Source organism: Pristiophorus japonicus, chromosome 1 (assembly GCF_044704955.1).
Source record: "Pristiophorus japonicus isolate sPriJap1 chromosome 1, sPriJap1.hap1, whole genome shotgun sequence".
Taxonomy (NCBI): Eukaryota; Metazoa; Chordata; class Chondrichthyes; family Pristiophoridae; genus Pristiophorus; species Pristiophorus japonicus.
Genome location: NC_091977.1, coordinates 171,815,699 through 171,840,686, shown reverse-complemented (window position 1 = coordinate 171,840,686; position 24,988 = coordinate 171,815,699). Strand labels below are relative to the sequence as shown.

Here is a 24,988-nt window from a genome sequence, read left to right as displayed (position 1 = left end):
AGAGGCACTGCAGGCTAAGATTGACTGTGGCTTTGCAGTAACGGTTTGTGATCTACTGAGATCATTGAAAGGATTGCGCCATGGCAGCCAGGTCCTCCTGATGACATCCCTGCTTGTGCTCTCCTGTACAATGTGCAATCAGGTTGCATTGGTGTTCTGGGGCGGTCTCTTTCGCTCATGGGAAGGGAAGAGAACCTTCCAGAAGAATCTGGAGGGAGTGTTGGGAGAGATGCAGCCGTGCACCTTTGTGCAGTGTTTGCAGCATCTCAATGCTGTAGAACACTGACAGCACATCTGTCAAAATGTATGTGGCATGATCCCTTGAAGGAAATTGGCTGATGACGCATAATCAGATGACGTCATCTGACCCGCTTTCTTTTAATTGGCCGGGAACCTTGCAGGGCGGCTTAACAAGCCCAATCTAGGAAAGGTCATGGGAGGAGCCGAGATGGAGCCAGGAGTGGGGTCGCAGGCCGCCTCATTCGTCGCCCGCCTTGGTAGGAAAAATCGAGCCCTTAATGTGCAAATCAGAATCCTGTGCCAGTTTTACGACCACGATGCAATTCTGAAGCAGCAGTGAGCGGACCACACACAGTGCACACTCCGCCAATTGGTACTAGGCGCTGAGTGGCATAACTAGTGGTCTCGCTCTCGCCTCTGCTGTAGCACTCTCATCTCTGAATCAGTTGTGCGTTTAAGTCCCAGTGCAGAGACTTGAGCACAGAGATCTGGGCTGAGGGATTCTGCACTCAGAGGTGCTGTCTTGCGGATGAGACTTTCAACTGAGACTCCGTTTCCTACATTACAACAGTGAATGTACTTCAATGGCTGTAAAGTGCTTTGGGACGTCCTGAGGTCATGAAAGTCACTATATAAATGCAAGTCTTTCTTTTTCTTTCTTTAAAGGGACTGCCACAAGAAACTCACAAAAACAGCCCAAGGTAAGTGTTTTAAAATATTTTTGTGGCACTAGAAGGAGCATGAATGCAATCCTTGACCCCATATAAATCTTCCACCCCAGTGTCAGTTCATCTGCCACCCATACCCACATGCAACATCCAGCTTGGCTTCATAGAAGAGCTACCAGAATTCCTGCCCATTCCCACCCCCGACTAGTGAGCTGCATGTGAGCACTGGTAAAGCACTCACAACTCGCTGGCATTAAACAAATGAGGCCTGATCCTTAAAATGGCTTATGTCTGTTGGCAAGGACTTCAAGTGTACCTTCTGTCACTTGCCTAAAGACCAAAACTGAAAATTGTCCCCATTAACTTGATATCAGTCTCAAATCACCATCTAGCTGGGGACAGCCATATATAACAATTGGGCATGAAAGTACTTGATGGGTAGGGCAGAATAACACTGATTTTGCAAATTTTTAAATTATATTTGAATTAAATCATGTATTCCAGTTCCAAATATTTTAAGTATGCTAAAAAGGCACTTTTCTAAACATCAAGGAACAACTTCCTATTCCTGAGCACCAAGACTTCATATGAACAACTGGCGCAGAGGGAGTATGCAATTGGTCTGTAATTTCCTTTTAGCAAACTGAAGTATTTGTTGCATAAGCCTCATTAAGGCCCCAGATTTAATGCAAAAATATTGAAATGAATGTCAAGCACAATTTAACAACACTGTACCAGATTTATTTTCTTTGTGTACACATTTGGAATGGGAGAAAGGAAAGCTCTATGGGTGCAGCAGCTGTTAACTTGTCTTTGGGAGCATTTTTGTAATGTTTACAGTATCATTTTTGCTGGACATTTTTGCATAATTGTGATTTTTTTATATATATATATATATAAAAAATATATTAGTATGGCCCATTTATATTCACTCCTTAATGTAAATTTGTTTCTAATGCACATCAATATAATAGTTCATGGTTGAAGTGGTAAAATATGGAAGAAGTCTTGCCAGGGAGAACAGCACGATTCAGACCATTCTGCCGATTTTGGCATATCTATCTACCAGGATAACTACCTCAGCTAGCATTGCAATATCAAATACTATGCTGCCAACATATGCATTAAAAAGGCAACTGATGAGTTGGTCAGAATGGCCAGCACTTTCAGTTACTTTCTGACTGAATACTGTGAAACACATATTTGATGTATCCATATTTGTGTATTTCTCAGGTACAGGTAGTCACTGATTGCTATCTTGCACCCAGCCTTTGGAACTTATGAATGTGACAATAGTTTTAATTGTATCTTGCATTTTGACTGTGCACAGCTGAAGTATGGGTATGCATGAGATGCAATGACAAGAGTTATAAGGTTGTATGAAGGCCTGGTATGTATAAGCAGTTACTCTGGAACAGCTGGGCATGTTACATTTGTCATGTGCCATCTACCTGGTATATGATGCTTTTGGTTAGTTTATCCTGCCAGATTCTTTCAACTATGCCATCTTCTCCTGCATCTGTTTCTAGGTGCTGCAGTTACTGTAGACAAGATTCAGTTTGGTAACCATCTCCTCCATCCACCTCTTGCAGCAAAATGTCCACACAGACCACACAGAAAGTGGGAAGCGATGCTGCTCAGACTCTTTCATGCCTTCCCAATGCATTGCCTGTCCCCCATACTTCCTTTACAAAGGCTAAAAACTGTTGTGACCATTTTAAACCACAACAAAAGTCTCCAAATTTTCCCCACTACATGTGGCACTTATTTTTAAGTAGCCTCATCCCATTAACTTTAAGGATTGCATGCTCAGGATTTAGCTAGCCTCCCTTCAGCACACCTCCTGCACCGGATTAAACTGTGCAGGAAGAACATTTAAATTATCTAAGTAAGCTGATCCCCACTGAATCCAGCGAGATCAGCTCCTCACTCCACAAACAAAATTGGTCTCATGCAAGTTATAATCTGAGGGCCATTTTCCCGGGATCACAGAATTGCTCCATGGCATATGGGCTGTAAAAATGTCAATAGCTTCCTAAAATCATATTTTTTTAAATGCATTTAGCACTCAGTGGACTAAAAATTTGTTTAGGCCAATTTTCAGTTGCTCTTTGGGAGAATACACCAGGATCCTAAGCCTCACCCGAGATTGGGCTTTGGCCTTAATCAGCATATTTCCAGCAAGCTACGGATGTCAGTTGTGCATCCAGAGACAGCTCGCGGATTTGACCAGGACCAGGGCCTGGACCAGGGCTCAGGTAGGTCGTGTGGGGGGATGGGGCATCTGGGATGTCTAAATATTATCCAATGCCAAAAGATGCTGACATAGGCCGGCAGTATTGGTCATTCTTGACCCCGTGTTATGCCTGAAAAAAGGGTGAAACGGGGTCCAATTTCTGGGTCAATATTCTAAATTGTTTTTTAAACTCGAAAGATTATCATTTTTTAAAAAGGACAGAATTCCACCTTGCTGCCCGCATAACAGAACAAGAAGTTTAAACGGAATACTTCATTAAAGAGGCAAAAATACTATAAAGATTATCTGGAAAAGGCTGTCAGTGCACAACCTTCTGGCGTCAAGCTAATCTCAGAATATTTGGTAGTGCATTGTTTCTAATCAATAACTAATTAACAAAGTACAATAGAACTTGCAATGGTTCTTAGATTCCTTGTTAATAATGGCTTTTGGCTGCACATGAGCAGAAAGGTCGTCTTCATGACATCTCTGCAAGCCTTTCAACATCCTGCCACTGTCAGATTAAATTACTTTTAGGAATTAATTGACATAAGTTAAAACAGAGCCAAGATTGTTACAGCAGGTTGTCATAATGACATTGTAGAAAGTTGTTTTGCTATAAATTTCTTCTCCTGACCTTCCATCATTTCTTAATTTTTTTGGTTGACCTAACTAGAAGATTGGGAGGGAACGTCTAACTTGAGCTTCTGAGATCTTGTCACCGAAAGCGCTCTGAGCATTAGATATTGCATGATAGGTAATTGAAAAGGATGAGGTTGAACTGGTATTCTATATCCTGACAATGTTAGGCTAAAAACTTCTTTCAATTAGTTTTTAGTTGCCATGGCATAGCACAGATTAAGTGGATTAAAGAAACCAAGCAGCTGCAGTTGATAAAAACTGCCAAAGTACAAATGTTTTGCTTGCTGTAACCCATTCAGTCTTATACTTGATAAACATGAAGATATATGTAACAATGGTGAACTGCAGCTCTTGAACACACATGTAGAACTGCTTGATTATTACCCCCTTTTCTCTAAAACACTTCATTTCTTGGCCAGCCTGTGTACTCCCTTTGCTTGGTTCTAAAGCCATCAATGTCTTTTTGTCTGTGGTCCTCCTTCGCTTGGCTGACGAAAAATAGGTAAATGGATTAGTGCTGAAATTTCAGGGCTAAACCAGCTCCCACATTTCTGTGCAACAAGTGATAACAGACTCTGTAACACTCTACATGAACCAACGGACTGTGATCTGCAAAAGAACTACTTTAGCAGAGATTAAACAAGGTTAGGAGGTTAGGCATTCTATAGAGGACTATAAAAGCAGCAGGACTGAAAAAAGTGAGCTTGGTTAAAGCAGTTAAGAGCTTATTAATGTGTGTAAGGAACTGTATTAATCAATTGAACTTTATTTTCAACTTGCATGTCGAAGCACATCACTTTGTATGCAGGTGGTCCATGCTTCCTCATACTGGAGTTAACCTATTTTAAGTCCACAGTGTTCAAATAAAATTGCCACACAGCTTAGAAGGCTTTGCTGCAACCACAAATGAATGACTTTGTTCGTGTACTTTATTAAGACTCAACCTAAGCCATAGTCTACAACTGTGGTGAAAAGTAACAATTACTTTTTTGAAGCTGAGAAATAGAGAAAGGGATGAGTCTGAGGAATATAATTAAGAGGAAATAAATCACTTTTGTAATTGCCTCTGAGGTACAGAAAAGATAGGTTAACAAAAAAAGGATGCTTATCACAAGAAGCAAAGGCAATGAAACAACTGAGTAATGTTAAGGTGCGCACTAGACACTTAAGAGGCATATTTCCCAACATGGAGGATTTACTTATTGTAAAACAATTCTCCTTTGTAAATTTAATTTTTGCAATGTATGCTTATGCAGTATGGTTCATTCAAAATATATTTTCAGAAGTTCTTTTAGATCTTTTTGCAAAGGCTCTGTTGCTGCCACTATTACTCATCTCTTTTAAAAGCAAACATGTATGTACCTGTATATTGAAATATAATAGTGTGATGCTGAAATAAACTCCAATAGTACAGTAATAAAGGAATAGAGAAGCTAAATTTAACAGGACCTATGAGTCCATGAAGAAAATTACAACATTGGCAATTAGCAAATATCTAAGCAAGCACAGTAAGAAAAATCATCTACTGGGGGAATTGTGATCTCTTCAAAACAAGACTTCAGTTGTAAGTCTATACCACACTTCAATAACCACTATTAAATATAGGATTATTTAAACTGGTCTGCTAGCTACTATTACTGTTGGAGTTCCTTCTTGGTGGAAGAGAATTAGTTTAAGTTATAGGTTGTGAATTGTCTTGTCTTTGTTTACACATTACTCTGCTGTAAACCACTTTTTCAATGACACATGAAGCTGATGAGCTATAAAGTGACATTCACTCCACAACATTGGGAACAAAATTATTCTGTACAAATATTAGCTTATTATATTCATTTCAAATTGTTTTTCCCACAAGTTTAACAAAGATGTTAACCTGTGAGGAATACTACAAACAAATGCTTGTTCCAATGCTAGAGGCCAAAGACTTTGGAGGATTAAGCATTGATGCATCAGCAACAGAAAAGAACATTACCGCACAACCATCTTCTATGGGGTAAAGGGGTCATTTACAGATCATCATTGCTTTATTGACAGTGTTGAAGATAAAGCCTGCTTTCCCAAGGGAGAGAACCTCATAGCCGAACAAAATGTTATAATTATCTCTTCAGTATGGTCTTCCTCATTCTTTGACGTTCAAACTCTACAGACGGAAACAAGTTGATTGCCATCCAATATAGGAAAATCAATTGGGGAAATTGCGCCTTGAAAAAAATTGCACCTTGATCTTCCCTTAGTCCATTATATAAAAGACATCTTCATTTCTTTGTCTGAAAAAAAACTGTGTTGAAACTTAAGAAAACAGAGCCCCTAAACAAAATGTAACATGGCAGGAAATAACGTCAAGCCATGCCACATCAGATACAGGAATGAGGAATAGGTTGGGAGGGTGCTTCATTTTTGGAAGTTGAACATAATTATAGAATTAAATGATGTAAGCTAACATCATTTGCCATATCTTCAACATCCATATATTATAAAAATGTGCCAAAGTAATGCCAAACTAGAGGTACAATTCTTGAGGTTTTGTGTATTAAACCTAGTTTGGATGCTTCTGACATCAAAGTACCTGTCACTTAAGTTGTTCAGTAAACAAGCTTGGTGACTGTAGTGCTGCTCTAGCTCACCGTCTTGCAGATAGCCCCTAGCAAATTCCTCTGCATGTAAAACCTAGTAGGGGTCACTGCACAAATAGAATGAAATCTAATATTGCCTGGTGGACCCACCTTGCCAGGCAATAGCACAAAGAGATCTAACAGCATCCAAAGACACAGTACGAAAGCCAGCATATGATATCTTAGTGACTTGAAGTGATCGTCTTGGTACCAATGGGCAAACTACTTGCATTATATGTAGACCTTCAAGGTAGAGCCATTCTGGAAATTATCAATGTTACCACAACCAACTTTTGGAAGTCCAAGCAACATTAAATTGCATTGTTTGATTTTATTTCTATGACTCTAAACTTTAATTTAATATATAACTGTTTACTGTATTTACCCTTGAATTAGCTAAATTTTCCCTTTTGAGTGACAATTTTAAAATAAGGATACAAAATGAAAACAATGGAACAATGATCACATCTCAATTGCTTTTGTCAAATACATGGTGTACCACCGCTCTTAGGTACCCCCCATTTCTCTGTGCAAAACAATCTTGATTTCCAAGGTCATCTTAACATATGAAATAACTGAATTGATATTTTGAACTTGTTTTAACACAAGTAGCATATATAGCAAATACAAGCTTAGTATCAAGTTTTCAATCAACTTTCAAGATTGTATGGAAAATTTCACAGGTGCAATGTGAACTCTGGATTCTAATATGCACCTTTTGGTATTACATCAACCTGGAAGCAATGTATAATGCATAGTATAGATGCAAGGCACCAGTTAATGTCAAAGTCTGAATAATATTGTCTCTGCCCCCTGCAGAAATGGAGAACTGTGGGCAGTACTGTTATAACGATGTCATGCTGCTAGCATTACAAAGTGTAAGGGTGAACTGAATAAATGATGGGATAGAGCAAGGAATAGCACTTGCTCATTATAATGCACCACTACTATTCTATCATAAATATTTATTAAGATATTAATAATTTTGCCTTTGTTGTGCTGCAGTTTCACTGCTGAACTTCTTTTAGAATTGCTGCACAACAGGTTTCCTGGCTTGTGCAAAGCCATGCCTATGAAAGTGGGCTACATGATGTAATTTCTGAGTTAATGGTTAATTTTCAATTGCGAAAGGAATCTACTGAGTGAATAACATTTATTTTCCTGAATGCATTAAGAAAGCCAAATCCAGCAAATTCACTATTTTAGTCAGGTTATTGCCATGTAACTCCATTTCCTAACCTATGTGATTTCAATAAATTAAATTTAAACTTTATTATCTATTAAAATACTTTTATTACATTTTCAAGAGTTTATTTTGAAATTTATACTAATAGTGAGAAATTTGATATTGAGTTGCTGATTTATCAAGTTGTTGATTGCTAAGTTATTTTGAACTTTGTAAATGTATGTAAACAATAATTAACCAGTAAACATAATCAGGTTGCTGCAATATATTATTACTGAAAAATACCAAATACTAACCCTAATGGGAATGTGTTTTGTCTCTTTTTCTTTTTGAGGATTTCGGTACTTCTCATAAAAGTCACGCCGTTTCTTTGTCTCTTTCTGACTGTCATCTTTCTTCTCTTTCTTTTCCGCTGGCTCGTCTGTGTCATTTGCTGGTGACTGCATTTGCTTTTTTGGCTTCTCCACTTCGATGTAGTTTTCATTGGTATTTAGAACTATTACTCCATATCCCTCCTGTTTTAAAATGACACAAAGAACAACATTACATTTTACAGAATTGTGCTCAGTCATTTACAAGTGAAAGAACAAATCCTTTGGACTCGTTTTCAACTTAATATTACAGGGTAATTAATCCTCTAATCTGTCAAAAATATGGAAAATATACAGTGTACACGCTGATAACATTTGTAGATTATTTTAAAATGTTGAATCTATAACTATTGCTCCTTCAGTTAGAGAAGAATTTTCATTTATACACTCCCTTATCATGTTCTCAGGTTATCTCAAAGTGCTTTATAGCCAATGGATTACTTTTGATATATCATTACTGCTGTTACTGTTAAAATAATGTTATATTCAAGAAAATAAATGTTATTTCTATAAACGTGGCAGACAATTTGCATTCAGCAAGGTTCTACAAACAGCAAATGAACGAATAACCAGATCATCTGTTTTGATGGTGTTAGTTGAAATACTGGCCAAGGCTCCACGAAAATGCTTTATCAAATAAAGCCATTGGATCTTTTACATCCCTCTGAGCAAGCAAACAGGGCTGCTGTTTACCATCTCCTCTGACAATTACTACTTGCTATTCTGTTCATTCGATTTTTACACCAAAAATGAATTCAACTAAGTAGAAAAGCTGCAAAAGAAGCACATCTAATTAAGCATTACAAAACAAGAGCCATATTTCTGAATGTGTAATATCACCCTTACATATAACTAAATTACACAGTTATTCAGTTTTTTTTGTACAAAACCTGGTTTTGATGAGAAATCCAGGATTTGAAGTCAATGGAAAGAAAAATTGGGCGGGGTGTATAACGGGTGGCCAATCCGATATTGCCTGCTTTACATCCCCAGCAAAGTTGAACGTTACCCCCAATACTTCGTAGTGCAATAATCAGATGAACAAAGCACCATCAACATTTTTAAGCTTCTTTATACAATGATGGCAGTGGCAGTAGAAATGCAATGACTGAGACATGTAGCATCTTATGGTCAACTGGTCCATTTTTAATCTTATCGGTAGATGTCCTGAAGTGTTTACACTTGGTCAAGCCAGGGTGACTTTTTCATTCAAAACATTGGGAAAAACTATCTCAATGCAGCTGCCACTTACACAAAGTCATATGCCACAGCCTTTTGGCCCAGAGCTGGTGGTGGAAGTCCAGCTAAATGACTAACAACATCAATGACAATACATCGATTTCAAATTTCTAAGGGTTACAGCTTTGCTATGGTAAAGCAACTTGTAGGCGTTGCACTGTGAACCCGATTGGAGTAACCTTTATAATGCTCTGTCAACCTGAAGGAGAAGTGTACTTTATTAGGTTTGCGGTGCAACACATTACACTAGAAAATCATTTTAATAATGAAAGCTTTCTTGTAATAGAAAATGAATTTTTTATTTTAACTTAACCTTGCATCCGGTATTCTTTAAGTCTAGCAAGATGACAGTTTTTGATATTCTCAAAGCGCATTAGGTGTTAAATGACATTCTATGGTGCCATTTATCCAGTTCTGCTTTACAATATTCAACACTGAAAGTAAGTTTTCCAGATGTTATACAGTAGCAAATGTGCATTTCATGACAGCTGCAAAAGGTCATCTGGTACTGGAAGGAGGTAAAGAATTTCCTGGACACAACAGTTTTAAGATATCACTACTTCTACATTTACCATATCATTTCTATTATATAGCTAATTAACAATTTGCAATTTTCAATTGTATTTGCATCACAAATTAAATTACCAAAGTTGCATATAATTATTTTAATTAGCTTGTCTATGAATGCTAAACAGAAATCCTTAGCAGATAATTCAAAACTGCCCCCTATTTTAATAAATCATAAGTACAGTACTTCTCAGTAACTATTTCATTCATTAATTAGGCTTCATTTTTGAAAGCACTCTTACTCATGCACAGATAGAGAAGTGACCCTATAACACTGCATTTGAGAAAAAGCAATTTGAAAGATTACCCTTTTTTTGTACCCAACTGACTAACAAACTTTATTTGCAAGATGATCCAGCACACTCCCCAGGGCCTATTGCAACTTTTCACAATCTGCAAGATGTCTTTCAGAATTCTGTTACACCCTCCCCTCCCACCAAAACAGAGTAAAAAGACTAAGTTGCAGTCTACTGCACAGTCTGAAATGGCAGCTTTCAGTCCGCTGCTCTTTGTATAAGAAAACGGTCAGCAAGGTCATGACAGGCCAAGAAGAAAATTATCTTGATACAAAGTGTTCTGCCATGGGTAAGTGCTCTTTTGTCAGCGTGTCTCACATCGACTCACCCTGTGAGTAAATCTGAGTACTTTTAATGTCATGTTCTGGAATGTAGCTAGCACATTCTATCATCCCTACACAACAGGAACACACGAGGATAATTTAACTGGGGATCCAATTCTAAATATCTACAATCATTTATCAGCAACTTTTTGTTCCTTTACTCAATACCCATTTTCCTGTATAATTCAAACACACATTGTAGCAGTAACCATGTTACATACCAATGTCTATTGAATTGTGCTACATGTTATTGGCAACATTATTTAAGCATTAAGTCTAGCATTTCAGAGTCTGTCTTTCTTGTAATCATGTATTGGGACCTAATGCTGTTGCATATTCATAACTGTTGCAGAGTTTTATCAGTTCATGTCTCAGCCACTAAGAATAGGGCGGGGGAGTTCCAACAAAGGCAATTTTGCTCCATAAGGATCTCCCATAGGTTAAACATGAAGTACCGAAAGGGATTTCATGAAGAAAATAGCATGAAAATTAAAAAAAGAGGTGAAAAAAGAAATATTTTAAGACAAATAAAGTTTGTGATAATCACCCGATCAAAATCAAATAGTATCAAATGGTAATTACCACTCTTGATACTTATTCTTACTACCACAATCGCCTAACAATGTAATCTGCTTACACTGCTATTATTCATGCAATTCATATAACTTGCATGAGTTCAAGCACAGTGATATATACCAATGTGGTAGGTTGAGGGTTGATACCCCTCACAGTGAGATCCTAATCTTAACAAAGCTGTCAAGTGAAGTTATTTTTCTACTGGGAGAGCGGAAAAGAGTCAAAGGATGAGCCAACACAGACCACTCTTACATGTTACAAGCCAGTGAAAGAGTACTAATGACAGAGGGAGAGAGGGAGAGAGTAGATCTCGCTGTGCTTACAAAGATGGAATTGTGATGATCCTCTTTTTCCAGGTTCAGCGGCATCTTAGAAGTTTCAAACTGGCCAGTTCCTTCTTTGAGACTTGTGTGTGTCAGCTGTGGCTCAGTGGATAGCATGATTGGAGTGGGGGCAAGTACAGCAGGAACGGCAAGGTCGTGACGAAGAAGCGGCGAGAGATTGTAGATGATGGGGCCCAGGAGAGGCGTGAGTTCGGGGCCCAGGGGCAGCACGGGCCAGCCCACACTGCAATATGTGTGCGCACTAGGTCCGTGCAGCAGAGCTAGTCTCCAGTCATCCTGGTTAATCCTTGCCACTGGACCAAGACCTAGCTCTGTCAAGCCCTGGTGTGCAATGGCCACCACACGTTAAAAAAATCCACGCACAGGCATCTTCCACCCTTCAATATGCAGTTCGGGACCTGGAATATTAGGTCCTTCATTGAAACACCTGTGAACTCATCCTTTTTTGGTGGATGCAAGTCCTCCTCGATACGAGGGACCGCCTAAGAAGAAGATTAATGACAGAGGCCTGGAAGCAGTTTTAATTTTTTTTCTTTGGATGTGGGTAACACAGGCGATGCAGAATAGTCAAATGTAGGAGTGTCTGTAGGACATTAATGAACCTGTTGAGTTTTTACAATAACCTAGCCTTCATGATTATTTTCCTGGTGCGAGCCCAAGAATTACCAGGGCCTGGAAATTGGATTTGGCACGAAAACGGGTGGTGTCACGGGCCAGCACCTGCTCATCATAATGATTGGTGCGCTGATTGGTTTAACGCTCAACAGGGCGGGGTGGACCAATATCTGGTGCAGTAATGTTTGGCCGAGACTCTCTTCATTAATTAAAGAGGCGGTGCTTTGTTGTAGAAACACCTCATTGTCATTTTAGATGAAGTCATGGCTCAGCAACTAAGAGAGCGAGCAGAAAGGTTTTTGGATGCTACACTGAAGGCCTTGCTCGTGGTCATGCTGTCCAGTTCCTGCAGGGTGGCAAAAGGCCATCAAGGCCACTTGCAGAAGGCTCAGGGAGGAGATAGCTGACTCCGTCACGGCCACCAGTGTGGTCCCAAGGACCTTGATCCAGTGCTGAAAAAAGTTTAATGACCTCAAATGGCAGGCCAAGGGGAGTGAAGGCTTCAGCAAATGCCATATCCCACCACCTGCACCACAAGCTTCACACACTGCTCAATGCACCACACCCCTATCACTCACCTACCAGCAATCTGTAGCTATCACCACTCATACCTCACAATCATGGCTTTACTTCACCCTCACAACCTTACCATTGCTGCAACATTCGCACCCACATCTCACAACTTGCACACACTGTGAGTATTCAACTCTGACAGGCACATCATGCAAACACATTGCACTACACTCACGGACACAATACCCTTTCTCTTGCAGGCCAAGGTGGCACATAATAGGAGGGAAAAGCAGCAGACAGGAGACGGCCATGTCTCAATACAGAACCTCACAGCCCTGGAGAAATCCGTCCTTAACATAACTGGAGGGGCAGTGACGGAGGCCGTGGCCACTGGAGGAATTGAAGCCCTTGCTGATAATGACAGCATGGGTATAACTAATCCTTCTTCTCACATCCCACTTCCCTCTCATCCCACAATCTCTTCTCACTTACAAGCTGCTGATGGTCGATGCATGGATATCTTGCTTTCTCCCCCTTCCCTCACCACAACCCGACCCTTGTGCATTTCTCCTTTCAGATAACCAAGAACTGCCAGCCTGTGCCTGAACTTCTGCAGGGGAGTAATGGAGAAGAAGGCACATTCGCACTGCATATGATACTCGCAGATACTAGCTCAGAAAATGGCACTGAGTGGAATATAGAGAGTAGTATAGAGGCAGGATCTGCACATGGTGAGGCACTGAGCACGAGTGGGCTGCAACCAGGCTAGGGGGAAAGGGTAGCTTGGGTGCCAGCTTCCCGGAGGGTAGGTTCACGCACAAGTTCTGCTGCACATGACGCAGATGATCACCTCAATGGTGTGGCCTTCAGAAGAAGGGTGATGGGTATGCACACAGAAATTCTAGGTGCAATGGCAAGCCTGCCAGAGAGCCTCTTGTCAGTGTCAAGCAGCAATGAGGAGTCTCGCTCCAACATTAGACGCGGCTTTGCGCAAAGCTTGGACCCCATGATTTCCAGGATGGAAATGATGGACAGCTCCAAGAGAGACCTTGTGGACCCAGCCATGATACTGCATGTGATGGGCGATGTTGCAGCTTCCATTGCAACACAGACGGAAGCCATCTAACTGCTGCAGTGGAAATTCAGACTGCTGCCATCATCGCTGGGGTTACTCGTCTCGAAAGGGGCTTGCAGGGTCTCAGAGCCCTCAGGGCTCCTGCACATTATTAGGAATGTTGAGGCGCGCACCCACGCACCCACCCCCCCCGGGTAGTGGAAGTGGGTCTGTGGAGGAAGAAGCTGCTGTCCTCTCTCAGGATGACAGCATTCCTGCTCCCACCACAACCACTCCGCCATTGCTCTTGCCGCTGTCTATCAGCCAGCCAGCCCAGACTGCTGCCGCCCATGCCGAGGTGGCGCAGTCTACAGCTGGGCCTTCTAGGCCCATAGCTGGTTGAGATCATCGTGCACAGCTATCTGCAGTCTCCCCCACTGAAAGTCAGCAGCTTTCCACCAGCCAAGCTACAGCCACTGGGGGAGCACTGCTTAGGAGCACTAGAGTAGGCAAAGGCACACGAATGACAGGCACTGAGGGAATGCATAAGGGTGATTAGTTGATATTGTAATGTTGATTGGATTCTGATAAATTTATGATTTTTGTTTGGAATATGTGTTTTGTGGTGGCTCTCATTTCAACTTTGTGCCCAGGAGGACGCTGTGATGTTCTGTGACAGAGGGATGGTATGATGGGGAAGTGGTGAGCAACGGGGATCTGGGGTTGCATTCACTGGAATCGGAGTCTGATTACAGACAGCCCATCCGGAATGGGGATTTGCTGCCTGTCACCACCCTTCCTCCTCTCCCTCCTCCTCCTGAGGTGATCCCGCAATCCCTGGTGGCAAGGGCTGCGCCCTCATGATGGCCAAGTTGTGGAGCATGCAGCAGATCACTACAAAATGGGACACCCGCTCCAATGAATACTGGAGGGCTCTGCCTAAGCAGTCAAGGCAGTGGAACTATTGCTTGAGCACCCCAATGGTCTGCTTAATGATGTTCCTGGTGTGGCAGCATGGCTGCCATTATATGAGTGGTGGAGTTGCAGAGGGGAGCCATCAGTCACGTGCAATGCAGATAGTCCTTGTCGCCGATCAGCCACCCTTGGGTTTGATGTAGTGACTGGAAAATTGTTGGCACACTGGACTGGCGCAGGATGAAGGCATCATGACTGCTGCCAGGATACAGGGCATTCACCATCATGATGTACTTGGCGTGGTCGTACAACAACTGCACAGTAACAATCAAAAGCAGTGGTTGTAGCAGAGAGAAATAAGAGAAAACTAGAACAATTGCAAATATAGTTTGAACCTATACTCAGATGTTGCATATATATTGTGCTTTATGGCAAATATTATCTGACCACTTGAAGTGGTAATATTCACTTAGCAGTAATACTACATAACAGATCAAACACATTAAGAACATATTTAAGAAATAAGTTACTTTACAGTTTATACAATCCACAGTGATGTTCAGAGTCAATTAAGTAAATATAAGGTAGCTTTTGAAACCTAATAGGAGATATGTTGAAACTTAGCCAAGGTCATATATTGAGAAAGACTTCTATAGTCGAGTAACAGCAATCCCAATCTTAAGTTAAGGAATCAGTCTTGATCAACATTAAGAGACTATTTATCTACAAAGATCACCTGGAATCTGGCTCAGAAGTCATATAAATGCACCTTGATAACAACTTGAACATCAAAAGTTCCTAGCTTATTTGTTCATTTGAATTTTCAAACTAATTTTCTGCTTCAAATTTTGATTTTTGCAAAGCAGAATGCCTGGAGCAAAATGACAGGATTAGTTTAATAATGGAACAGCAAGAGACAATCAAGTAATGACAAGTACACATTAAAGCTGCTCCACCCCATAATAATTACTGCCCCCTACCTTGCCTGCTTTTACCCCTTTGCTGCCAACCACCAGTCTGCTTCTTTCTTTAGGCAGTATAACAGGATGAACTGGGTCACCAAATTCTCTATTGTTACTACCATTCTATGATCACCTGTCACTTTTGATGAGCCACATTGGTCCTGACAGTTTTCTCTTTCCCCTCCCCTGCCAAGAAGAGAATCCTGCCGTGGTGTAGTGAACCATCTACTGGCGTAGTTTAAAAATGGCATTATTTCCCAATAAGAGCCTCTAATGCAAAATGAAACTGAGGTATTGAACCCATAACCTCTGCTCTAAACTCGCAGTTTTGAAATATATAAATGAGCAGTTTAAATATACTTATCCATGTTTTATTCCAATGTGGGACTGTTAGGCCAAATATTCAAGGCTGTGTTTTTCATGTGGCAAGAACTCATGCACTGGCTGTCAAAGAGCACCAAATATAAGTATAGGTTAGGCATTTCCTAACCTAATTGGTAATCTGGTCATGATGCAACACCAAACATCAAACTTAAAAGCAGCGTTGGCAGTGAACGTTTGGAGATCGTTTGCCTGACTATTTGTCCAGCGACTGTCACATGTCACAGAGGAGAAAGTGCATTTTAAAATGATGGCAATAGATTTAGAGATTTATCCCCATCTCCCAAATTACGGTTACACTCAAGCAACTGTCATTTTATTTCAGATCTGGCACTTCCTAACACAAATTATCTTCCTCTCCTGTCCATCATGTTGATGTATTCAATGTGTTAAGATCACCACATGCAACTATCACTGCCACTGTTTCACACTCCCAAAACCAGTGACCAGTAAAATGGCACAGAACCAAGTGACACTTTTAAAATTGAAGTTTGTTACTGTATTCCTGTTTCAGTTAATTTTTTTCCTGACTCAAGCCAGCACTGTACCTTGAGGAAGAGAAAATTAACTACTTGTGAAAAATGACAGTTGTATGACATCCATTGTGCCTGATATGCTACAATTACTTTGCGTTTTGAAATAAATGGCAAAATTGAAAATATAAATTTTAAGTCATTTGATTTAGATAACAGGATAAGAGCAAACATCACTATGAAGGAGGAATGATTCGGTAAAATACGAGTAGTTTCTTACTGTTGAAATGGAGTCTGTAAGTCAACAGGATGATCTATAAAAGACAAAGGGAAGAAATTGCCCCGCGCCCTGATTGGAGATGGTAATCTTCCGGGGCCAGGACTTTTATCGCCCGGCCCGGAACTCCCGCCCTTGATGCGGGATTGGGCCTTATGTCCCTCAAAGGAAGCGGAGCGCTGTCTCCGGTGCTCTGCTTCCTTTGGGTGCAGTACTGGGGCAGTAGCACGGCACTGAGTCCAGCGCTACGCGGATGCTCCGCGTAGTGCTGACGTGCTACAATGCCCCTCCCTTTCCATTAGTGGGGAGGGCCACTGCGCACTCTGCATGGCCCTTTGGTGGCTGCCACTTAGCCACCAGGAACACGTGAGACCGTGAGACCGAGCCAGCAACTCGGCACTTAAGACAGAGTGCCAGGCTGCATAATGGCAGCCCGGTCCATGGTCGGGCCGACCCAAGAGTCGACCAACAAATAAAGATGGCGGCCTGGGGCGCTGCAGGCCTCCCCTTTAAACAGCACCCTGGGAGCAGATGTCCAGTAGCCTCACGACTCGCGAAGTCGGCGTTGACATCCGCCTGCTCCAGCCTCGTGGCCATTGGGACAATTTCCCCCACGTGTGTTAAGAGGTCGGCGCGGGGCAGTGATGGGTCGACACACACAGTGATGACGTCAGCGGTGGTTGCGAGGTGGCCCAGGCTAACCGCGGGGCACAGCACTGCCAGGTGAGCACCTCCTAAACCTCCGGGGCAATTTCCCAGGAGGCGGTAGTGCCCCCCTCCCCTAGGCGAAAAATGTCGAAAAACCCCCGGAGGCGCTAACGAGGGGAAAATCAGAGGCAATTTCGCCCCCAAATGCTCTGCACTTGAATGTTCTATTAGCTTTTTAAAAATGAGTTCACAGTTGTAAATTGCAATAATATGCAATATCCTCGTTCCTGGTGATCAACTGTTAAATATCACTTAACAAACATCTTTCATGAGAAACCTAGCTGAAGAACCAAGATCCATACTGCAGAACAACAGCAGGGTTGAAAAAGGACAAAATAAATCAAGTATTGATTAGGTAACACTAAGCTTAGATTTTTTAAAGTCTAGATTGTAGAAGAGAGGCAAGGCAAAATTAGGTATGGAGTTCCACAGTTTTGAGATTGTGGGAAAGAATGAGCTAGAATAGGAGATGTTAAAGTGAACTTTGATTTCAACAAAATAAGTATTGTAGGGAGAAGGAAAAGCACTCAAGACAGCATTTGCAGCTTAGAATGCATACTTTGGTTAAGACTGTGGTCTAGATTTCCACTCAAGTTACACTGGCTCCCAAGGTATCTTCTATCATTTGAATCATAGCAACGTTGGAAGCAAGGAACACCATGCATTCCATAGCATTGCTTTGATTGTAGGGTGTATACACTAAGGTGCCCCTTTAAAAAAAGAATTGTTGTTCACTTTCCGCCCAACCTCTGGGCCGCCGGCCACACCATCCTGCGGCTGGCAAATCCAGACCTGCGGCAGCCATTCGCCCCCTCAATTATGTAAAAGTGCCTGACCCTGGAAAATCAGCTGGGGCTAAGACCCACAACCAAGATGTACCAAAGCAGAAAATCCTGCCCTGTATGTCTTCAACAACCAAATATTTGAGTACCTAAACCATTTTTAGAGCATACAGTCTGATTCACCATGAGAAAATAAAACAAATATATATCATTGTTCTTCTGGCCCTATCATCAGGCAATTTTTTGATTATGTTTCCTTCTTTTTCTGTAATATGCTTTGTTCGAAAGCAGGATCACCAATAGATAATTACATCACAATTATTAATCCTTTAGAAAGATTTTTTTTTAATTGAAAATTCTAGAAATCTGAAACTAGTCCTTCAGAAGTGAAGTCACCATGCACCAGCACTGAGTAAATGGCCATTGGCGCAATAGCCATTGGTATCACCAGTGGTTTACTCTGGTTCCTGGTTTCCAGGGTTCAACAACAACAAACGTTTATTTGCATAGTGCCTTTAACACAAGAAAAAACAAAAAAAATCCTAAGGTGCCTCACAAAGGTGAGAAACAGACATTAAGACCCAGAAGGGTCAGTAGTGGAGGAGATCGGAGGCCTTGAGGGCAAGATCGGAAGAGTCGGGGGATGTCCGATGCAAGTAAATTGGATCCAGCAGGTAAGTAGAAAGGCACGCCTCCTGGATCCAGCAGTTCTCAGCTCCCTTTAACTGATGGGTTTCCCACATCTTTGGAAACCTGGCTGACCAGGGTTAAATTTAAAATGTTGGTTAATTTTGAGACATGCAGCCTCATTATAATATTAAAATAGAACTGGCCACGCCTCTAGCCAAGCTGTTCCAGTATAGCTACAACAATGGCATCCACCCGACAATGTGGAAAATTGCTCTGGTATGCCCTGTCCACAAAAACCAGGACAAATTCAATTTGGCATATTACCATTCCATCAGTCTACTTTCATTAATCAGCAAAATGATGGAAGGTGTTGTCGACAGTGCTATCACGTGGCACTTACTCACCAATAACCTGCTCACAATGTTCAGTTTGGGTTCCGCCAGGATCACTTAGCTCCAGACCTCATTGTCTGGGTGGACAAAGGAGCTGAATTCCAGAGGTGAGATGAGGGTGACTGCCCTTAACATCAAGACAGCATTTGACCGAGTGTGGCATCAAGCAACCCCAGTAAAACTCTCCATTAGCTGGAGTCATATCTAGTACAAAGGAAGATGGATGTGGTTGTTGGAGGCCAATCATCTCAGCCACAGAACATTGCTGCAGGAGTTCGTCAGGGCACTGACCTAGGCCCAACCACCTTCAGCTGCTTCATCAATGACCTTGCCTACATCATAGGGTCAGAAGTGGGGATGTTCGCTGATGATTGCACAGTGTTCAGTTCCATTCATAACTCCTTAGATAATGAAGCAGCCCGTGCCCACATGCAGCATAACCTGACCGACATTCAGGCTTGGGCTGATAAGAGGCAAGTAACATTCATGCCACACAAGTGTCAGGCAATGACCATCTCCAACAAGAGAGAGTCTAACCACCACCCTTTGATATTCAACGGCATTACCATCGCTGAATCCCTCACCATCAGCATCCTAGGGGTCACCATCGACCAGAAACTTAACTGGACAAGCCACATGAATACTGTGGCTACAAGAGCAGGTCAAAGACTAGATATTTAGTGGCGAGTGCCTCACCCCCTGACTCCCATCTCCTTTCCACCATCTACAAGGTATAAGTCAAGAGTGTGATAGAATACCCTCCACTTGCTTGGATGAGTGCAGCTCCATCAACAAGGACAAAGCAAGCCCGCTTGATTGGCACCCCATCCACTACCTTAAACATTCACTCCCTTCACCACTGGTGCACTGTGGCTGCAGTGTGTACCATCTACAAGAAGCACTGTAGCAACTCGCCAAGACTTCTTCAGCAGCACTTCCCAAACCTGCAACCTCTACCACTTAGAGAAAAAGGCCATGAGGCGTGTGGGAACACCACTACCTGCAAAATCCCCTCCAAGTCATACACCTTCTCTTCCTGACCTGGAAATAAATCGCCGTTCCTTCATCGTTGCTGGGTCAAAATCATGGAACTCTCCCCTAACAGCTCTATGGGTGTACCTTCACCAGACGGACTGCAGCAGTTCAAGAAAGCGGCTCACCACAACTTTCTCAAGAGTAATTAAGGATGTGCAATAAATGCTGGCCACGCCTGAGACGCCCACATCCCATGAACACATTTTTTTTAAACGCCTCCTGTGAGCAGATTGGTTGCTCGCCCACCCGCCCCCCCATCCTGCCTCTGGACATGTTGGAGGCAGTTTGGGGTTGAGTTTCAGATTATTTACATTCTTACATGCCTTCCAACTCAAATACACCCATTTTGGGGGGTTAAAATCCCCCCCCCCCCCCCGCCAAGCATAAGTGACGAAGGTAGGATAGTTGCTCAAAGACATGGCTGAATAGATGTATTTTGAGAAGGTGCTTAAAGTTGGGGTAAGAGGAATATGAAGCAATGGGGTTTAGGGAAGGGGGTCCTAGACAATAAGGCAAAACACCTGAAACCTCTGCCACCACTGATGGAATGGAGGCAGAGGGGATACACAGGTATCTAGAGCTGGAAGAACAAAGGACTCCAGGGAGGGTGTCACAAAGATAGGGTGGGGCAAGTCTGTGAAAGGATTAATAGATGAAGATGATGATTTTGAAATTGGGAAAGAGAGCCAATGACAAAGATTGGAGTAATAGGCAAATGAGACTTAGTATAGAACAGGATACGCGTAATAGAATTTTAAATGGTAGAGTTTCGGAGACTGCCATTGGAGGAATCAAGTCACCTGCAGAGGCAGAGATGGGCGATGCTGCAAAAGTGGAACTAAATAGTCTTTGTTGTGGCTAGGATATGGGATTGAAGCTCAATTCTGGTGAAGCAGACATCAAATGTGCAGATTGTTTATGCCCTGAATGAGTAATTTGAAAGCATGGTGCGATGGCCAGTGGGGAACAGTACTGATACTGAGTTTTTGTCGGGGACTAAATAGAATTAAAGAGAAACAAAAATCTAATAGGAGGTACTTTTGTGTTTAAAGTACTATTTTATTCTGTAAAGTGAAAAAATATAGAAAGATAAACATTAAGGTTATATAGTGGAGAGAAATTTAATGGCCCTGAATTTGAGGTCAGCAACGAAGGCTTGCAATCCCTGTGTCGAGAACTCGGGTTTTCTGACCTACAATTCAACGGACAGTATTGGGGATCCCCTTGTTCGAACGGCTGAGATGTCAACAAGCTGTATTCACTGGAGTTTAGAAGGATGAGAGGGGATCTCATAGAAACATATAAAATTCTGACGGGACTGGACAGGTTAGATGCAGTAAGAATGTTCCCGATGTTGGAGAAGTCCAGAACCAGGGGACACAGTCTAAGGATAAGGGGTAAGCCATTTAGGACTGAGATGAGGAGAAACTTCTTCACTCAGAGAGTTGTTAACCTGTGGAATTCCCTACCGCAGAGTTGTTGATGCCAGTTCGTTGGATATATTCAAGAGGGAGTTAGAGACGGTCCTTACGGCTAAAGGGATCAAGGGGTATGAAGAGAAAGCAGGAAAGGGATACTGAGGTGAATGATCAGCCATGATCTTATTGAATGGTGGTGCAGGCTCGAAGGGCCTATTCCTGCACCTATTTTCTATGTTTCTAAGTAAGCAGCCAATCAAAAGGCAGAATTCTCACAGACAACGAACAAGGAAGTTAGTAAGCTCATAAAATTCTAACTTTTTATATAGTTAGAGAGAGCAAAAACAAAGATTGGGGCTCTCACATGGGAAAAAGGCAAACCTGAAATAAATATGAACAAACTTTAAAAAATGAAAAAATATTTTTTTGAAAGGTGCCTTAAAACTTTTAATTTCACACTGCACAAAATTAAAATTAGTTTTCCAGGCCCTTAACATTTGTTTAGCAATAATAACGCTGACAAAACTCCAGTAACACCTAATCCCTGTGGGTCTAACTTTTAGCGGGGAATTTAGCAGCGTACTTAGTGCAAAAGAGCTGAAGTTTTCGTCAGTTTCAATGATTTGACTAATTACACAGATTGCCAGCTTAATGGGTGAGTGGGGGGCAGCACAAGGGCGTACAGGGATGCCTGTCAATGACTGACCACAATTTTGGGATTTCCGTATGCATTTGCGCATGCGCCAAATCCTAAAGTTGCAGTCAGTTTCAAAGGCAAAATGACGGCGAACTCTGCCAGTTCGACTGCACATTCCAGGCCAATATGAGCGGTTTAAGCATTCAAATGATAACATCGTCATTAATAATTCCCCACCCCATAGTCGCACAATTTTCACTTTTTCTTCAAAACTCAGAGCATTGTGGTGAGTCACGGGTCAGGTCTATATCCCTGGTAGTCCGTCACTCACAGGGAAGAGCCCCTCTCATCCTGTAAAGGCACTGTTGAAAACAATATGCAATGTAACTTAGAAAACACCTAACTCTGGAAAACCATAAGAACATAAGAAATAGGAGCAAGAGTAGGCCATACGGCCCCTTGAGCCTGCTCCGCCATTTAATACGATCATGACTGATCCGATCATGGACTCAGGCCCACTTCCCTGCCGTTCCCCATAACCCCTTAATCCCTTATCGGTTAAGAAGCTATCTATCGCTGTCTTAAACTTATTCAATGTCCGGCTTCCACAGCTCTCTGAGAGAATGAATGGCACAAATTTACAACCCTCCGAGAGAAGAAATTCCTCAATGGGCAGATTCTTATTCTAAGATTATGCCTCCTAGTTCTAGTCTCCCCTATCAGTGGAAACATCCTCTCTGCATCCACCTTGTCAAGCCCCCTCATAATCTTATACGTTTCGATAAGATCATCTCACATTCTTCTGAATTTCAATGAGTACAGGACCAACAGGACCAACCTCCTCAACCTTTCCTCATGTCAACCCCCTCATCTCCGGAATCAGCCTAGTGAACCTTCTCTGAACTGCCTCTAAAGCAAGTATATCCTTTCGTAAAGATAGAAACCAAAACTGTACGCAGTATTCCAGGTGTGGCCGCACCAATACCCTGTATAACTGTAGCAAGACTTCCCTGCTTTTATACTCCAATTCCTTTGCAATAAAGGCCAAGATTCCATTGGCTTTCCTGATCACTTGCTGTACCTGCATGATAACCTTTTGTGTTTCATGCACAAGTACCCCCAGGTCCTGCTGTACTGCACACTTTGCAATTTTTCTCCATTTAAATAATAACTTGCTCTTTGATTTTTCCTGCCAAAGTGCATGACCTCACACTTTCCAATATTATACTCCATCTGCCAAACTTTTGCCCATTCACTTAGCCTGTCTATGTCCTTTTGCAGATGTTTTGTGTCCTCCTCACACATTGCTTTTCCTCCCACCTTTGTATCGTCAGCAAACTTGGCTACGTTACACTCGGTCCCTTCTTCCAAGTCATTAATATAGATTGTAAATAGTTGGGGTCCCAGTACTGATTCCTGCGGCACCCCATTAGTTACTGACTGCCAACCAGAGAATGAACCATATATCCCGACTCTCTGTTTTCTGTTAGTTAGCCAATCCTCTATCCATGCTAATATATTACCCCCAACCCCGTGAACTTTTATCTTGTGCAGTAACCTTTTATGTGGCATGGGTAAAAGGAGGAAGACCTGACCTAGAGGATCTTTGCACAGCTTAGAAAATCAAGCCGCACTGATAGTGACTGCTTCCTCGTGTAATAGGGATTCTGGGTTAAAAATTCGGGGGCTTAATGCCACCTGTTACAGGCAGCCTCTGCTCTTTGGCTAGCTGGTGGCGGATCCCGCGGGGTCCGTAATTTTCCAAGGTCCAGCATAGTTGCTGGGAAGATCTATGGGACTGCAGATTTAAATGAGAGGTGACATCAGTTGGATTACAATGCTGACTTAACGTCACCTCGCAGAACTTGAACCTTAAGTTTGCCATGTAAACTTAGCGCGTAACAGACTGACTAAGGCGCCATCAGCACTTCTTAAAGGGACACATAGATCTTTCAGGTAAGTTTGCTTTTAAGTTTTTAGACTGGATTTTTTTGATTTTATTTAAGTAATGGCTTGCTGCAATACATGTTAAAAGTTTTAAAAAAATGTGTCTGGAGTGCTGCTGGACGCTTGCAAGGCCTTGGATGGTAAAGGAAAGCCTCTAAGAAGGCAGAAAATGTTGCAAATACTTAGCAGGTCAGGCAACATCCGTGGAGAGAAAAACAGAGTTCACATCTCAGGTCAAGTTGCTGTCTGACCCGCTAAGTATATCCAGCATTTTACGCTGTCATATCAGATTTCCAGCATCTGCTCGCAGAGGGAAGAGGAAGACGCAGAAGAGGAAGAAACAGTAGAGAAAGAAGCCAAAGAGGAAAAAGCCAAAGAGGAAGAAACAGAAATGAGGAAGCAGAAGGAAGTTTGCAACCCAGACAGCTTCTTTTTGGCCGGAATATCCAGGATGGAATCATCCACCTGTGCTACCAGTGACCATAAACCCAATTCCCCTTTCAACATTTGTCTCACATCTTACCATCCCTCTGTTATATGACATTAAGAAATCAACTCATCACCCTTATGCATTCCCTTAGTGACTCTCTTGTGTGTGCCTTTGCCTATCCTACTGATGTCACGCAGTGCCACCCCAGTGGTTGCAGTATGGCTGGTGGAAGGCTGTGGACTTTCAGTAGGGGACACTGCAAATAGCCTTGCTGATCGATATTGAGAAGCTGGTTGCTGGGTGTGAAATCAAGTGACGGTGTTTCTTCTTCTTCGTCTTCACTCTTCTCTCCCTCTTCATGGTTGACCACTGGCTGGGTAGGCTGCATTTCTTGGGTGTGTGAAATGAGGAAGACACAAGGGTAGAATTGTGGTGAGAGGTGGGCGGGAAAGTAAGAGGTGCATGCCAGAAGGAGGATAACGTATGGCGATACCAGCATCTTTTATCCTTTCTGATATG

At 42.1% G+C, this 24,988-nt stretch overlaps 1 protein-coding gene across 4 annotated transcripts in view; it reads right to left on the bottom strand.

Annotated features, from left to right (window-relative positions):
• Window positions 1-24,988, bottom strand: part of arb2a (ARB2 cotranscriptional regulator A) — an 844,257-nt gene that overhangs the window by 523,381 nt on the left and 295,888 nt on the right. For all 4 annotated transcript variants that reach the window (XM_070884941.1, XM_070884922.1, XM_070884950.1 and 1 more), the window contains one exon: window positions 7,881-8,099. In XM_070884941.1, the coding sequence (XP_070741042.1) occupies window positions 7,881-8,099 (219 nt within the window). The remainder of the gene's footprint in view (window positions 1-7,880; window positions 8,100-24,988) is intronic.